Source organism: Melozone crissalis, unplaced genomic scaffold, assembly GCF_028551555.1.
Source record: "Melozone crissalis strain CALT ecotype California unplaced genomic scaffold, PUWL_Pcris_2 ptg000008l_1, whole genome shotgun sequence".
Classification (NCBI taxonomy): domain Eukaryota; kingdom Metazoa; phylum Chordata; class Aves; order Passeriformes; family Passerellidae; genus Melozone; species Melozone crissalis.
Genome location: NW_026535786.1, coordinates 9,940,532 through 9,957,652, shown reverse-complemented (window position 1 = coordinate 9,957,652; position 17,121 = coordinate 9,940,532). Strand labels below are relative to the sequence as shown.

The window sequence follows — 17,121 nt, the reverse complement described above, 5'->3', positions numbered from 1 at the left end:
TTTCCTGTAGAGTAGCAATGTATTATTTGCTCGAGCTCAGGAACTAGAGACAAGTCTAACAGCAGTAATGCATCAGGGTTTAAGAAGGGGGTTCCTCACTAACAAATCCTCTGTTTTTAAATGTTTGAAACGTAAATGAGTTAATGCATTTTAAATGGTTTTGATTATTTACAAAGGCTTGTTCATCCAAGTTTTCTACAACGGCACTAATTCCTGGGGACCTTCTTGCAATTCCTGCCACCGAGAGGTGGAGATAAGCATTACAAGGACACTGTGGTTACAGAAAGGGAAAGCTACAGGTGCAGCAAGCATCACTCATGCTTTTTTCTCAAGAAATATGTCAGGCAGAGCACCTCCTGCTTCATTCACATTTTATTTACTATACATTAATTTATCTAAAATACATATTAGTAACAGTTCACAGAAGGAGTTACAAGCAGAGGAATGCAATCAGATTTTAAAATGTGATAGCCATACAGGCTCACTGCGAAGGTGGTAAGCAATAAAGACCATTTCATACTTTTCAAACACTACTGATGCAAAAGCATGGCTTTTAGTGAGTTGGGGTCCAAATTCTGATCAGTGGGAAAATCCACAATAAGGAGTTGGAGCATGAAAATACTGAGGAGAATGCCCAGAGGATGAGAAGAAGAGAAATTATTAGATTCAGCCCTCCCCTATAGCTCTTTTTTTTTTTTTTTTTTTTTTTTATGAATTCCCAGGGAAAACATTCCTTTTGTTATTCCCAGGTGAACCTGTGAGCTTGATCTGGACATTTATATGCAATCAGCCCTTCCTGCACAGACTATCTGTGACTGCCTCTACTAATTCTACTAATCCTCAGTCTCTGCATATGAGACTGTTATTGGGAGGGCCCCATATTTGTACTTCTTGTACCCTGCATGTTTGGGTCCATCAGCATGTAGATGCAGAATGGAAGTTCAATGTTTCAAAATACATGGAAATTCTGAGCAGAGGCACCAAGTTCTACAGGATGGGGTGAAAATAAAACTGCCCAGAGGAGTCTTCTTCATAACTTCTTCATTAATCTGTGCAGCATCAGAAATTACTAGGCTTATTTTCCACAGTCTATGGCTGAAGGCAGTATTTATCACTTCCACCAACCTTGTATACAGGCTCCACCAGCCTTTCCACCTCACTTTTTATTCCTGGGAATAAATCTGATTGACTGCAGATATTTGCTGCCTGTGAACTCGAGCAGCAATTTATACTCAACAACCCAGTTATAAAGTTCTAAGTACAGCAGTGCAAATGCTTGGTGATTTGAAGCACATGCAAATTGAAGCAAAGCTGACTGCTCCTGAGAAGCTACTAGCATAAGTCTTGGCATGATCCATATTTAAAGTGAATAATAGGAGATTAAAATTGGAAAGGACCAGTGAATCATTCTAATCACACTCTTGTAGCAAAATCTCTGTCTCCATTGTTATCTTGCTGTTCTTTTTTTTTTTCCCTGAATACATCAAGATATTTTTATTCTCCCCCTTCTAAATCCTGGATTTCTTGTTAATGTGAATTCTTTCAGAGCTAACTTTTTACAACTACTTCTTTTATTTCTTTGCCACTGCTTGCAGAAATAAGCACTCCTCCCACCAACTCCTCCCTTTAACAGCTGTATAAGCTAAGTATCTCTTATTATTTATATACAGCATCAGTCTCATCATTGTAACTGGACATGGCTAGATATTTAAGAGATATCAAGCTTAAAAATACTTAAAGAAATCCATGAGTGATTCTTTCTGGAGTCCATTAAGATGTTTCGTAAGTCTTTTTGCCATGTAAGAAATATCACTGTGCTATGCACACGTCCATATCTGAGAATGCCATTACACTACAGCTAAAACCTTGTTTATCATCTGTCCTGACACTGGTATTCTTCTCCTCTAACACTACTGAACACTCTATTCAGTGGTCATTTAGGAAAACAAATAAAAAAAGAGGCCATTAAAAAAAACAAAATTGCAGGGCTTGGCCTCATTTTGTACACTAAGGTATTGAGAGAGACAGGCATATGGCAGAATCAGGAGTTATGCACCAAGATAGAAGAAAACACACACAAAACTTTAGGGGAAGAAAATGTCACCAGATCCTTTCCAGGAAAAAAAAAATGTTTGTTCTGAGAGCGAATATTCCACTCAGCAGTGAAATAATTTTTAGATGTTACTGCTAATAAATGCCAAGTGCTTTTCATGACTAGTGATAGAGTTGTGCTATACTTAGCACGGCTTTGTGCATCTTTTGCTTCTCTTTAATTCAGGAAAACTCTTGAGAAGAATCATTATCAGTGCTGTTGACTGGCAAACAAAAGCAAGTTACACTTCCAGGGCCCAGAAAAAGAAGGTAAACAAAAAACAGCTATTCAGATAAAATGCAAACAAATGCTCTGGAGAGAGAATGTTCCTATAAACAGTCATTATATCGTAACTCACAGACTGCAGAATTCAGGAGCAGCTATAAATTGAGCTTAGTGTGGAGTTTGAAATAGCAGCTGCATTTGTAGAACATATGTTTGACTGCAATCACAAGTGATTCACTTACCGCCCATTTCCAGTATAAATAGTACCTCATACTTAAGGATGTTTATTGTGCTTAGCAAGTTTGAGGTACCTCAGGTTCTTCTGTTCCTTCCAAAGCATGGCTTCACTCATGTCTTTGTAGTGGTTGGAAATTTTGCATCTATCTATCTATCTATCTATCTATCTAGAGATATTTTGCATCTCAAAATCTGTTAATAAATGACAGAGATCTGGGGCCAGCTCAGCTGTACCTTTTACTGACTTAGTTGCATGAACACAAATAAATGTGCATTCAATTTGTTCATCTTCTGCATAACAGACTGATGGGTTAAAGTACTCCAGGTGAAGATCTGAGTCCAGTTCTCTCCTTTTACAGACTCCTCTTACTTGCCTTTCACCAAGAAAAATGCAGTAATCATACAACTCTCCCATGAAATATTTTATTTTGCTGAAACAGAATGGAGCAGAACTGATCCCGAGCTCTAAAGGATGTAGGTCAGACCTTCCCCCCCTCCACCCTTCCAAATGAGATCTAGGCCCACTGCTCTTACCTTTGGATAAACTAAAGGTGACAGGAAACAAATTCCTACTGGTATTATTTTAGTCATGACATACAAGAGCTCTGGTTACAGATCATTTAAAATCTACTCTCAAGGGTGTGGATTAAAAAGAAATACCATCAACAGTCCCCAAAATCTCTGTTATCATAAATTCAGCAAGGGCATATCTGTTTCAAGTCACAGATTTGATGAAAGAGGGTTCATTTTACAGATCATAATCATATTACCAGCACAGATCATCCCTGTCAATGTCCAGCTGACCAGCCAGCTCATGCTTTGTAATTCAGGACTGGGATGGAAGAAAAAAAAAAAAAGAGTTCTTCCTAATGCAACTAAATATAGAACAACATGGTGACTCAAACTGGAATTTGGTCACAAAATCCCATTTACAATCCTCAAACTACACAACATTTGTCATGTTTAGTGGTTCTGAGGGCTTCAAGCCCAATCAGTGGTTTCTGACAACATGGTCCCATGTATATCATGCTGGTTTAGCACCAGGTCAGACAAAGGGCAGTGGTTTGTAACAACTGCAGAATGTGCATTTTACCCATGAGCATGCTGATTTGTTTTGTGCATGCAGTCACAGTTTGGGAAAGCAGAAATATATTGATTACACTGGTTTTTTACAAGAAAAAAAGCTTCTTTATGCTTGTTCACAGGTCAGCTTAATGTAACAGAGTAGCTACTTTGGGAAACAAGAACATGCACATTACTGAGCTTTGCAGCCCTGTGCTAGAAACCTTTGGAAGCACTAAGCCTCTAAATGCAAAACTTAGTTATTGCATTTTCCCTTCTATCTCATTAAAGATACCTGAGAAGGTTCCAGAGGGCCTCTCACGCACTCATAGCAATCTGGTTTGGGAAACACAGTTAAGACACTTTTAAACATAATTAGCCAAGAAAGAACCATCTTGAATGTGGCACAAATGATGTATAGAGATAACATGCAGCTAGTGAGTTATCTTCATTACAGCACAGACCAGGTGAGTAGGGAAGAGTTGACCTCTGGTTTCCCACTGCTTTCCCTCTGGCAAGCTGACACTGAAGCCCAGCAAGCAGGTAAAATTCTTTTAGTGACCTAACTATTTCACAAAGATATTAGACAAAAAAAGGCTCAATGAACCAGGATAGGAAAAATGACCCTCTGTTTTTGCAATGAAAAATATTAGGTGTAACCTGGTGAGAATGTTATCTTTTCAAATTAAATCCATCCTACCCAGACAGCATCCCATGCATTCCAGACACTGCTGAAGGGAGTTATGTCCAAAAGAGGCTCAAACGTTTAGAAGACATTTGGGGGCCTCTGCCCCAAAATCTGTCCTCCCATTAGAAAGTTTCAGCAGCATCCTCCAGACAAATATTACCATTGTAAGAGAAAGAAAAGGACTAGTTGTCTTGGATGCCTTTGGAATGTAAAAGTAAAGATTTCATCTTCTGGGTTTGTAATAACACCATTCTCTCTTCTATGGCTTCCTTGCCAGTCACATCATTCCAACACGGTTTCCCTAAAGCACAGTAAAGCAGGGGCTTCCACACAGGGTTGAGAAAAAACCCCAAGCCAGCTTCACAGAAATCCTTTGTTGAACCCAGAGAGATGGGATCCCTTGCTCATTTGCAAATTGTACCGTCCTTTACAGCTGTCTTGAGTGCATGTGGGGAGGCTTCTCCTCCACAGATCCAAAGCTTCTTGAATGCTCTGCACAGGTGGTACAGCAAGGCATGGCAAATGTGCTCCTAGGGCTGTCTGCTGCACTGCAGCTCCATGGTATCTTTCACTGCATGCATTCTCCAGATACATTCCAAACCATGGGTACTGAACTCTCGCATCCCCTGGCAATGCGGGTTAAGGATCACCCATTTTCCAACTGGAAAACGTAGAGATGACAGAAGTTAAGTGATTTTCCCCAGAACTGTACAGCAGGTCAGAGGCAGAGGCAGAGACAGAGCCAGTCCTTAATTCAGGCGCTAGACAATATTGCTTCTGTCTGGAATATGGACATATTCTGGAAGGTCGTATTGGTAAGTACATTAAAGGAAAATCATCTCCTTGTTAGTGACTCTTAATCCAGATAAGCATGATTCTGAATTAGGCTATGTGTTTTAAAGGGAAACACTGAACCTGTGTTATCTCCATGCTAGCACCACAACAGCCATTCCTACTTGTACCGAATTAGGCGAATAATCTTATTATTCATGAAATCTGAAGTATGTGGGTGAGCAGAATCTATGCAGAAACCATCACTCATGGCTATTTTCAGCACTTCTTCCACAAACACCTGGAAACTATTGATTTGCTTATTATCTGGCACCACCCAAAGTCTCTTCAAGTTCTGCTTGGTGTACTCCTCTTCGGGAAGGCCTTCCACACTTGCAACCCAATCTAAGGTCAGGTGGTTGGGGTCCTGCAGGTAACTGGATATTGAGGAAAGGTTTCCATTGAAACAGTAGTACAGCTTGGAACCAAGAAGCTTCAGGAACAGGCACGACGTGGAGAAGATATGAGCACTGAACACTTCCATGTTGGAGGAAGACAGGCTGTAAATCTGGGGTGCTTCTCGGACAGTGAAGTGAACAGTCTGGGTCTTCTGATCGAGGGTGATGTTGAGCATGGCATTTTTCTCTGCTTTAGAAAGCTCTATCTCTTTCTCCTGCAAGGCCTCAATCAGGGGCTGAATTTGATAAAAATCTACTTCCCGTCGCAGTAAGCCCATTTCCTGAAAATCTTCGGGAAGATCCAAATGAGAAGTTCGTAAAAAGTTCAGGATATAGCGGAAGATTTTGCCATCTCTGTCAATAAAGCAGTTGCCTTGGCTGTCCTTCTTGGTTGGGATCTTCCCACTAAACATGGCCCCCAGCATGGAGTCTGGAAAGCTAGTCAGAGTGGACAGAGAGGTGGTATAGAGTTTTCCTCCAACATTGAGCGTGATAGGTTCTGACATGATGGAAAAGTCACAGTGCTGGGACTAATTCTAAAAAAAAAAAATTAAAAAAAAATCCAACACCACACATTTAGTTGCATTAATATTTTTAAAAGGAATAAATAGTACTAAATATATAAGGGTAACCATGTGGCAAGAATTCACCATAGAAATTAGAAGTGAGGAATTATTTTTGGAGTTGTATATTGAGAACAAGCATAAGGATGTTTTTTCTCCTAACAGATTTGAACAGGACTTTGTTTAATTCAGTTTAGTGCCAGAAATCATGATTCTTCCAAACCTTTACAATTATGCTAAAAGTGAATCTCTCCCACTAATACCTACAATGAGGGCTGACTTCAAAGTAGTGTTCTGGGTTTGTATGATCACATTTCCCTCACAGAGAATTGAGAGGGTGCAAAGAAGAAAAGGACAAGAACTTGACACAACCCAATATCTTCCATAGTGTTTGAGGCTATGATTAAAGTAACAAAGTAGTTCAGCAGAATCTCTTGACATACGTCTGAGTGCAGTCAGCATAGCAGGGAGCCAGACAGCAGTTGCTGCCGTAAGCACCGGACAGTCTGTGGTTCCTTTCATTAAAAATAATCACCAGACTTTCTCCTTCCATTGTGCTTTACCCTAGAAAACATTTTGTAATTATTTGGGGCCATATTCCAGTTGACATTGCTTTCATGCTGAGCCTCTGCCATCAGCTGACATGAACTAAGGATGTGATTTTAAGGTGCAGTTAAGCCATAGGAAGGGGCATGCATGACCTCCCCTTGCCCTCCACCATACTATCTTCCTCCCTTATGCCACCTCTGGCACTTATCTGATCCCACAGTGAGACAGTTTAGGGAGAAAACACAACATTTTCTATTCAGCATGCTTTGCTGTATGTTGGAACTGGACTAATGCCAGGGCTGGGGCAAGGGAAAAGAAAGGAGCTGTGCAGCTGTCTCCATTGCAGTTCAGCTCAGCTGTCTTGTGCAGGTGGCCCATTACTCTTGCTACCTGAGGACCTGCAAACCTGTTTTTCCTTGTTTGCTGAATCTAAATTAATCAACAGTTCAGCAGGAAACCCACGGTGCTTGCTTACAGAGGCAGGAGGTAGCTCTTGCTGTAGTAACTAAGGCCATTCAACAGAAAGCTGCCAAACAACTCCCTTAACATTGAACTTAAGTGCAGGCATTTTCCTAACTAGTAATGGAATAATCATAGATGCTACCCACTATTATCAGCTCTGGAGTCACAGCAAAATGCAGAGTGTGCAAAATGCAGGAATAAGATAATTTGTGCTGGAATAGCAATTCTTTCATGGCTGCTAAAACCCAGGTAATACTGCAAATGGCATTCTAAAACAAATACATCTCTAGACATCAGCACATTTTGCTGAGAAAAACTGGCCCAACCTAGGGCAGATAATTAACAGGTCAAAGTAGAGCCTGTCTTTAACTTCTTAAGACTAACATTCCACTTTGTTCTTTAGCTCTTGGCACACAGCCTATATCTCACTGGACAATAATGGAAAGATGCAGATCTCTAAATCTAGAGTGCTTTCCCTGTGTATCCCTCAGTGCCATGCCTCCAGCAAAACTGGCAAATAAAGATGCGTGTGTAGGCCAACACAACAACACATGCATTGATGACCACAGACCATCCTTGTGACTAACCTCAGCCAAATATACTCCAGAAAAAACCCTATCTGTTCCAGTGCTAAACTCCCCTTGGCACTGTAATCTCAGCATACTTCCCACTCTTGAAGACTTAAACCCAATTTAATGTCAAGAGCTGTTTAAACCTGATCATGTGGAGACTTCACTGATCTAATTCTGTCGCACGAGTGGCTGGCATGGATTGTTCCCCGAAGGACTTGCAAAATGTCTGCAAAAGCATTGCTACAAGAACAATCAGGCATTCACAAAAGCAGCCTAAAATGGATTTTACTTCTTTTCGCATTTCATCAAACAGAAGCTTCCCCATACCTCCCTACAAATAACAGCCTGTAGAAGCAGGACTGATAGTGACTCTCAAAGCCATGTTCATTGCTTCCCACCTCTGCTGGCCTTCAAGCTGCTGTAGACTAAACAACCTGTTCTTCCTTCATAGGTGAAGCTTTCAAATTTTTAAGCCCATGCCTGCTTATTTACACCACGAGAGTTTTTCCTCAAGCTGTCTGCCAGACTTAGTCAGACACAGAGAAAGATGTTTCCCTTGATGCGTCTGTGACAGATGGCAGAGTCCTGGTCAAGAGTCACAACCCAAAGACCACCATGCAGCCCAAAGACAGAGATCTTCATTCCAAGCTCATCATCCATCCCAGGTTTACTCTGATCCAACACCTCACTGATAGCCTGAATGAGAGGGGAATGACTCAGTCCAACCTGAACAGATAACATTTAAATCTCCTGTAACTGTTTTCTTATCAGCAGTCCAAAAGGGATGTTGCCAACAAAATATGGCAGTAACATGAGCTCTCTGAAGCTGAAGACTGTATCTATGCTGGTGGCAGCATCAAAAATCAAGCCAAACCTTAGCTCTGGAGCTGGAAGAGTAGCACGGAGACTGGGAGCCTGAAAGGCATGTGGGCCCTGCTCCTCTTCCACCTCTGGGCATTGCTCAGGCACAGGTCCTGGTCAGCCCATTCTGCTTATGGCTATTCTGCATTCTAAAGACCCATACAGACTGCATTTCTCTCTCCCAGGACACCAGCCTGCTCTGATTTTGAACCTGCCCATGACCCCTGAACTAGATTAAATTTTAAACATTTAACAAGGCAAACATCTTGCCCATGGATAAGGCTGGAGGATAACTATTCCTCAGCTGTCATTCCTAATTGTCTTCTTTTACCTAATTCATCCCATTTCTAAGAGGTTTATATCCTCAGAGTGTGAAGATGAATCAGATAGTCTGGGAACCTCAGGAGAGCCAAAAACATGAGCACAAATGAGCACGAATGTCTACTGGATTTATAATCAACCTGGACTTAGTGCATTGACCAACCAACATATTTGGGAGTAGCTGGGGAAAGTCAGTCTTTGCTGCTTTTTTCCCTAAACACTTGTTTATGAAAAACTGTTTTTCATAAACCTGTAAAAGTTGAAATAAAATGGGTTGTAAGTTTTATCTCTTTAATCATTCAACCACCATTTGCAGCCCTCAGCATGGTTTTTCAAGTCCTGGGTGCTTTGCTAATACAATGTAAAGGTTGTCCAAAAATGCAGCATGACAATCACTTCTTCTCGGTAAGATTTCCACAAAGAGGAGGTACCGAGAGCAAGCATCTGATCTTGGACACGGGAGGCTACTGGTCTAGTGGAAGGTGTCCCTGACCATGGGCGGGTGGGTTGGAACTAAATGATCTTTTAAGGTCCTTTCCAACCCAAACCATTTTATGATTGCATGATTCTATAACCTGCTGTCACCAAGGAGAAGTACAAACTGGGTTATAGTTCTTGGAAGCACAGAATTACAGTAAAGTATTTTGTGTAGCTCCTCCCCAAGCAGCATTTGAAATTCATTCAAATTAGGTCAGCTAGAGATCTAATTTGACAGCTGAAGATGCAAATTTGGCTGAAGAACACAAGATTTATTTTGTGCTTCTAAGAGCAACCTGCATTTAAATACCTCTTTTAATATCATGGAGGAGGGGAAAATCTACATTTGATTTAAAGTCAAGATATTACTGCATGATGTAAATTGAGAGAAACCAGCAGTGCATGGTCAGCTTTATGAAAAAGTCAAACTCCTGACCGGAGGCTGCTGTCTCAGCATCTAAGCATTTCAATTGACCACAGCTTGTAAATTTCAACTTGGGTTTTACTCTTAGGAGGACCCTCAACAGCTGCATAGAGAACATTTCTGCAACAACCCTCTACCCATGAGTTTAGTTCAGCAAAGAACTGGGAGAATGAGGGGGTTGACACAGCAGGACGGTATGCAAGTATGCAAAATGACAAAAGCGAACTGTTTTCACTGATCCATGCCCTCAAGTATTTAGAACCATTATCATCATACCACTTTGTTTCATAACCATTTTGAATGTAGAACAGCTTTGGATAAGCTTCTTTTCCCCTCTCCTGTATTCATAACATTTAAAAGCACTTTAATTAGCTAATAAATAAACTTCTGTATACATAATTTAACTGAGTGCCTGTTTCACCCAATTTGGCAAAAACCCACAAGTGTACAGTAATCATCAAAACAAAAAGAACCCCATCAGCCATGATTTGCCAATGTAAGTAAAATGTAAACAAATGACACAAATATTACTATGTTTTTAACCACTGAAAACTGCATACAACTGTAACCTATCCTTTTTAGCAAAAAGAATGCAGTTCAATAGAAAATCTAAAGTTATAGATATGTTTATATGGTTGTCAAAAGATAGCCATAGCTCTCTCTATATATACATACATACATACATACATACATACATACATACATATATATAGACAATTTTAAACAGGATTTTAATTGGGAAAAGAAATTGATTGCCAACACACATTTCACTTTAAAAATGTCAGGGAAGGAAAATGAATCAATCCTTCTGGATTTCAGAGGCAATGCCCAAGATCTGGATAACCAGCTGATCCTAGTATCATTCAGGGGATTTAATTAATGAGATTAATTAAACACAGAACAGCAAAGCAAGAACAATCTGTAATTTGGTTGAAGAGGATCATGTTGAGTTGTTAAGGTTTTTAAAGTCCATCTTACAGGCTGCTTAGGGCCTCTGAAGCCCTTACATGTGGTATTAAAAACATTAATTAATTTTTTTTAAAGCATTAAAATTGAGGCATCTCCTGAAACACAAGTTAACATATGCTGTTACAGAAATAGAGTTTTTGCTGCTAGATTACAAAGTCACTGTTTTTAATGGTTTTAATTTCATGGAATGACACAATTATAGAATGGCTTGTGTTGGAAGGGACCCTAAGGATCATCTCGTTCCAACCCACACCCCATGGGCAGGGACACCTTTCAGTAGACATGGCTGCTCAAAGTCCTATCCAACCTGGCCTTGAACACTTCCAGGGATGGGACAGCCACAGATTCTCTGTGTAGCCTGCACCAGTGCCTCCTAACCTTATGTCTAAAGTATTGCATGGCTGGTTAATTTTATCATGTAACCTTCAATAGCTCACCTGTGAAATATCCCTCAACAATCAAAACTTGGAAAATCTGTATTTAAGACACTGAAATATGTGCAGCTGCTGTAAGAAGTAGTTGAGGACTAACAATGAACCGCAAAATACACACACAGGAAAAAGAAAGGAAAAATAAAAAGAAAAAAAGAAATTAATTATTTAGTCTGACGCAATGAATGATGCCTAAATGGCAACAGAATTAAAGCAAGCCAGGGACCATTTCTGCTAAGCATCAGGAAGAGCAGCCAGACTAAAAACCTCTCTGGCTTTTTGAGTATTGCCCAAGAGAGCTGGTGAAAGCCACATCACGTAGACAAATGTTACAAGAGACAGATCAGGTAGTGCTTTATAGGAAGTAATTCTGTCTTGGGAGGGGGCAGGATTGATTTCACCTCAGAAAGAAGTATGAAAAAAGAAAGAGCTGGGCACCTGTTTGGCAGCTGGAGACTTTAAATGGGATTCAGCAAAAGATGGTTGTTGCAGGATGGGGCTCCAGTCTGCTCCATTAGAGCATATTAACTGTGAACACACAAGCAGGGAAACATGCTCCTTCCTGTGTGAAGCTCCTTCTGCTTTGGGTTTTGCCCACACCTGGCACATAGCACTTTGCTCCACTGTTTCTTACTGAAATTCACATTTTGGTTTGAGGCAAAAATTCCAGTTTCTACAAAACACCTGAGCCCTGAGAAAGCAAGCAAACAAACAAGCAAACATACAAACCCTCATAAAGTTGAGAACTCCAGACCTGGACACAGCCAAGCCCATGGCACTTGCTGCAACTCTACCTGCAGAACAGTTCTGTGCCTTGTCCCTTCTCAAGGGGACAACCTCATGGAGGAAATCCAAACCCTACAAGCTCGTGCCTTTCTGTGTTACGGGGGCTGCAAACAAAACACTCTGAAGCCTAGAAGTCACCTCTTGAAATACAAGATAAAAATAATAATAAACTAACTAAAGGGGGAGGGCAGAAACAACCAAAAAATAGTATTTAAGGGTTAAAAAAGTCCCCAACAAATCACACCTCAACTAACCACTTACCCAGCTTTCAGCAGGCACCAATGAGAGTTGAATTTTAGGAAGAATTTTGGACAAAATCCTTTGCAAGGATAGTCTCGTCCCTCCCTTCATATATCCCTGATGCACATTTACTTAGCTCAGCTCATCCTTTACGATCGAAGGTTAAACATTTGCAATACAGTCTCTGCACCCTATATGCTTATTTATGACAGCCTTAGAGAGGAAATCCCATGTTTTCCCATCGCTGCAGAACGGACCCACCTGATTTTGGACACTTACTTAATATGAACCCCTCCAAGTGAGCAGCACGTAAGAGGCTTAAATTCAGTCCGTGAAGCAGAGCATGGCGTGCCTGCCAGCAGCAATAGATCCCGAAATGAGGCGCCTGCGGGGCGGCACAGCAGCTTTTTCTTTCGAGACTACTGTGGTGCCTCTGGAAATTTCCAGCAGGCGTCTGGGGAAAGGCCGCTCACCCCGAGGCTGGCACGGGGGACGTGGCGACAAGCGCTGGGAGGGGACTCAAATTCCCGGCAGGCGTGAGGCAGGAAGCGCCGGGTCACCCTTCCTTTCTCTCCTTGCGACAGAACTGCTATCGATCTGCCGGCGGCGGCAGTGCTGGGAGACAGACATACTGACTATCCACCGTCGGAGCGCAGCCGCTTATCTGCCAGTTATTTATATTTAATTTATATTTCAAGTTCTGACCCTGCTTTGTTATGCACAGAAACGCGGTTCTGCCAGTGAGCCGCAGGAGGGATGGGGAAGCGGGAACGGGAGTTTCGTAACAGCCCTGGTGTGCTGTGGGTACCGTGGTGTGTGCTCTGCTCATCCCTTTCCAAACCCGCACCCCCACGCCCTTGAGCATCTCCTGGGCTGCTTGCTCAGGGATGCAGCTGGATGCAGGAGGCTTCGCGTAGGCTCTCTGCAGATGCTGAATTTACGCATGAAGAGAAGGGGTAAGGAGGCGGAGGTAGGGAAATAAAGCTGGTGCCCAGCTAGTAAAAGCAAGGAGCGATATAAAGCAAAGGTCAGGTTCCTCCTGAGAGAAGAGGAACAAAAGCAGCAGCGCACAGCAGGGAGCAGGAGAGCGAAAAGAAGGTTAAGTGCTGCCGAAGGAGAACGGCTGACGACAAGATGGAGGGGGAGAGGGAGCGCAGAGCCACAGGGATGCGGCTGCAGCCAGGTCTGGAGAATAAAAGCCCAAGTGCTGCAGTGCTCAGCGCTCTCCTGGTGACTTTGAACACTGGTAGGCTCAGGGCCTGCTGGGTGGGCAGTGCAGATGGCCGGGAGGGCACCGCCACCGCCTGCCAGACAGGAGCCTGCTTGGGGTCTCAGGGCAGTGGGAGCACAACTTTTCCATCCAAGCTGATGGAACCCTTTGTGCAGTCCAATATAATATATCAGTTCTGGCAGAGGTTTTCACTGATTTTCAATGTCCTTTCCCAGCACCCATTTAAGTATCACTTGGCATGCCTGGAATATCTTCCTGATACTCTTTATTTCCTTCATGGACCACTTTATTTTGTCCCTGAACAACTTCATGGCACACGTGGTAGCCACCACCTGCTCGATGGACGCACGGGGTGGTTCAATAATCCAGTTTCCACCTCATCTCCCACTGACACCATTGTTTCCAGAGCATTCCTGCAATTAGAGGGCGGCTAATTCGCAGTACGGATGCTGCCGCACCAGAGCAAAACCCACTCAGAAATCACGCTAACAAGGTAGGCATCACCCAAAATTACACCCTCTGGAGGGCATATATCACGCCCAATACCCAGCTGGACCCAGCTGGCTTCATGTCCCGGGTGTGGGCATACAGGGCTTGGATTCGCTGTGAGTACTTTAATTTCGGAGATGTTGCATTGGAAGGGGGCAGGGGAATGTGCAAAGTTTGCAGAGCGGCGCTGAACCCGACCCTGTTAGGGACAACCGGAGGTACGGCTCCTCCCTGCATAGCCAGGCGCCCACAATACTGAATTAGCTCAAAATGCTAAAAAAGCCCCCAAATTCCCCTTCAGAAGGGGCTAGCCCGTCCTTCCCGCATCCCACAGCGGACCAGCCGCGCGGCTCCCGGCCGCCGGTCCCCGCTTCCTCCCCGTGCCTCAGTTTCCTCCCTCTCGGGGAATTCCGCTGGGGGTGCCCCCGGCCCTCCCCAGGCCCCCCAGCCGGGCGGATCCCCCCCAGCCCCTCCGGGGACCGACCTGCGCCCCCTCCAGCCGCCGAGCTCCACCGCTGGCCGGGCGGCGCAGGGAGGCGGAGGAAGCGGGGGGCGCGGCGCTCCGGCACGGCCCGGCACGGCTCGGCCCGGCCCGCTGGGAGATGTAGTTTCGCCGCCGCCCTCGGCCCTGACCAGTGCTGCCCCGGGACTGCGGCTCGCAGCCGGCCACGGCGCATCCCGGCCCCGGCCGGAGGTAACGCGGGGCGGGCGGAAGGGAAAGGGGTGCAGGAGCGGGGCGGTCAGGGGTTTTGTGATTGGGAAGGGGGGGGTCGAATGCTCGGGAAGTGGTGCAGTAGCGGAGGTCTGGGCTTGGGATGTAGGAGGGATGCTCAGGGGAAGGGATGCAGCAGGAGGAGTCGGGGAAAGAAGTGCAGGAGGGATGCTCGGCGTGAGAGATGCAGGAGGAACGCTCGGGGTGAGGGATGCAGGAGGGATACTCCGGTGAGAGGTACGGGAGGTGTGCTTGGGGTAAGGGATATTCAGGAGGGATACTCGGGGTGAAGGGTGTAGGAGGGGGGCTGAGGAGAAGGGATGCAGAAGGAATAGTTGAGAAAAGGAGTCCTGGAGGGATACTCTGGATGAGGGATACAGAAGTGCTCGGGGTAAGAGGTACAGGAGGAGTGCTTGGGGTGATGAATGCTCGGGGTGAGGGATTCAGGAGGAATACTCAGTGAGAAGTGTATAAGAAGGGTGCTCAGGGGAAGAGATGCAGGAAGGGTAGTCAGGGAAAGGGATGCTTGGGGCATTGGGATGCTGGAGAGATGCATGGAATGAGGGATGCTCTGGGTGAGGGATGCTCTGGTGAGGTGGGCTGCTCAAGGGAAGCAGTGCAGTAGAGGTACTGGTGGAAAGTGTTGCAGAAGGGATGCTCAAAGGCAAGAATGCTTGGCACTCAGGATACAGAAGGGTTTTAGGGGTCAGGATGCAGGAAGGAGCTGGAAGTAAGGGCTGCTTGAGGGTCAGGATAGAGTTGGCGTTCTCAGGAACTGGGATGCTCCAAGGGAGGGATACTCAGGATAAAGGGTAGGGGTGCTTGGGAGAGATACTCAGAGGGATGCTCTGGGGTTGCAATGTAGCAGAGGGCTTGGAAGGAGGTCCAGGAGAGATGGTTGGGGTGAGAACTACCGAAAAGGCTGAGATGCAGGAAGGATGCTCAGGGGAGGGATTCTTTTAGGGAGGAGTTTGGGAGAAAGGGTGGGGTTTTGGGATTCCCAGACAGATACTTGGACAGAGGTATGCTCTGTGGTCAGGGTGCAGAAGGGAATGGTGGAGGAGGGGTGCTTGAGCATTTGGCTTTTTGGGAATCAGGCTATAGGTGAATGCTTGGAGGGAGAAATACAGGAGCAACATTGGAAAGTGGGGGTGTGTGCATTCCCTCACTGCCTGCAGGGCTTTTAAACCTGTTTACAAGGCAGCATCTTGTTATAACAAACTGACCAAGACAGATTCAGGTTTTCCCCAGGGAAGCTGACCTGGGGAGAGACGCCTTGGGATGTTCCCATGTGATAGGGAGCCAAAGACTCTAAAAGTGAGGGTCAAATTAAGATTAGCTGAGACCCAATCCAATTTCAGGTTAGATCTGCTCCAGTTGGACTTTGCAGGTGTTACTGAAGAATGAAAGCAGATGTTGGAATATTTGCACTGCTATGATGTTTTCATAGCACTTTGGGAGCTCAACTAGACCATGCTGCATCTGGTGGCAGGGAAATTTCAACAGCATGCCCTATCTAGACTGAAAGGATGCAACTGAGCTTTCACCTGAGAAGGGGTCTCAAAATGCTTTGGGCACCTTTGTGATGGAGTCCATAAAGTTTGTCATGGTCTCACTGTGCATTCCTGCTTTCTGAATTGGCAGATGCAAAGCCAAATATATTTGGGACTGGAGGGAAACTGAGGTCTCAAATGGGCATCATTGCCTATTTTTCCTTTCCTGAAGGCACCACCAAAAACTGGAGATCTCTGTCTCCAAACAGTGAATCAGTGTCTGATGAATCCCAGGCAGCGTTGGCAGTATCCGCCCTCAGTCTGGTATGCTTTGGTGAACAGGACGTGGTTTTTCCTTGGGTTATATCCAGGGTTTTAATTTCTATACAGACACAAAAGCAGACAGAAACCTGAAGAAAGAAGAGTGATTTTAATGCTATAAATACCTTCAGGAAAACAGCCAGCTTTCCGGAGTAGATGTATTTACCATCTCCAGGGACATTGATAAAGAGGACCTTGGCCTGAAGGTCAATGCAGGATCTGGGCACTCCCAGCATAAAGCCTTATGGAAGTAGGGTGTCACAGCCCAGGCTAAGAGCTCTAGCTAAGCAGGAAAGCAGAAGTCTTTTGGGGAAAGAAAAGGAAAGGAAAATACCTTCAACTGCAGGATGTGAGGAGGAAAACTGGGAAAAACTTACCTATTGCAGGCAGAACAGAGCTTTTTATCTGATGTCAAATAAATTCAGAGAGATCAAAAGCAGCTGTGGTGTGTTATTTTTGTGTGGAGCTGGTGCTGGGCTTACCCGCAGAACCAGTGGTGTGTCACTGCTGGTCTGGTGGTTTGAGCAAGCCTTGCCTCATGACCCTTTCTCTCCTGCTGATTTTCAAAGGAGAGAGGAACTTAATTCCTTGTGTCTTGCTTCCTGTATCCATACCAGGATGGTTGATAATAAGCTAGTGATGGTTCTGAGATGCTTTATTGGAAAAGGATACCAGTAGGTACTAGAG

General features: G+C 44.3%; 2 protein-coding genes across 4 annotated transcripts in view; one reads left to right on the top strand and one right to left on the bottom strand.

Moving 5' to 3' along the window:
• Nucleotides 1-231: 231 nt before the first annotated feature.
• Nucleotides 232-14,431, bottom strand: KCTD21 (potassium channel tetramerization domain containing 21). 2 transcript variants are annotated; one of them, XM_054269734.1, is made up of 2 exons: nt 14,393-14,431; nt 232-6,069 (listed from the first exon to the last, which is right to left on the bottom strand). In XM_054269734.1, exon 2 carries the CDS (start codon nt 6,037-6,039, stop codon nt 5,257-5,259), a length of 783 nt encoding a protein of 260 aa, XP_054125709.1. In that variant the 5' UTR covers nt 6,040-6,069; nt 14,393-14,431; the 3' UTR covers nt 232-5,256. The 2 variants fall into 2 exon arrangements, with proteins under 2 accessions (XP_054125709.1, XP_054125708.1); XM_054269733.1 differs by lacking the exon at nt 14,393-14,431 and adding an exon at nt 12,468-12,698.
• The window catches only part of USP35 (ubiquitin specific peptidase 35), a 27,041-nt gene continuing 23,782 nt past the window's right edge, over nt 13,863-17,121 (top strand). Inside the window, exon 1 of one of the 2 annotated variants that reach the window (XM_054269732.1) lies at nt 13,863-13,912. The gene's annotated coding sequence lies outside the window, so the exon portion shown is untranslated. Of the gene's footprint in view, nt 13,913-14,521; nt 14,603-17,121 lie in introns of those variants that run through there. The other variant, XM_054269731.1, reaches the window with a different exon arrangement.

Excerpts from the sequence above, each read along its gene's own strand:
- KCTD21 (XM_054269734.1), bottom strand. The coding sequence starts at position 6,039 with ATGTCAGAACCTATCACGCTCAATGTTGGAGGAAAACTCTATACCACC.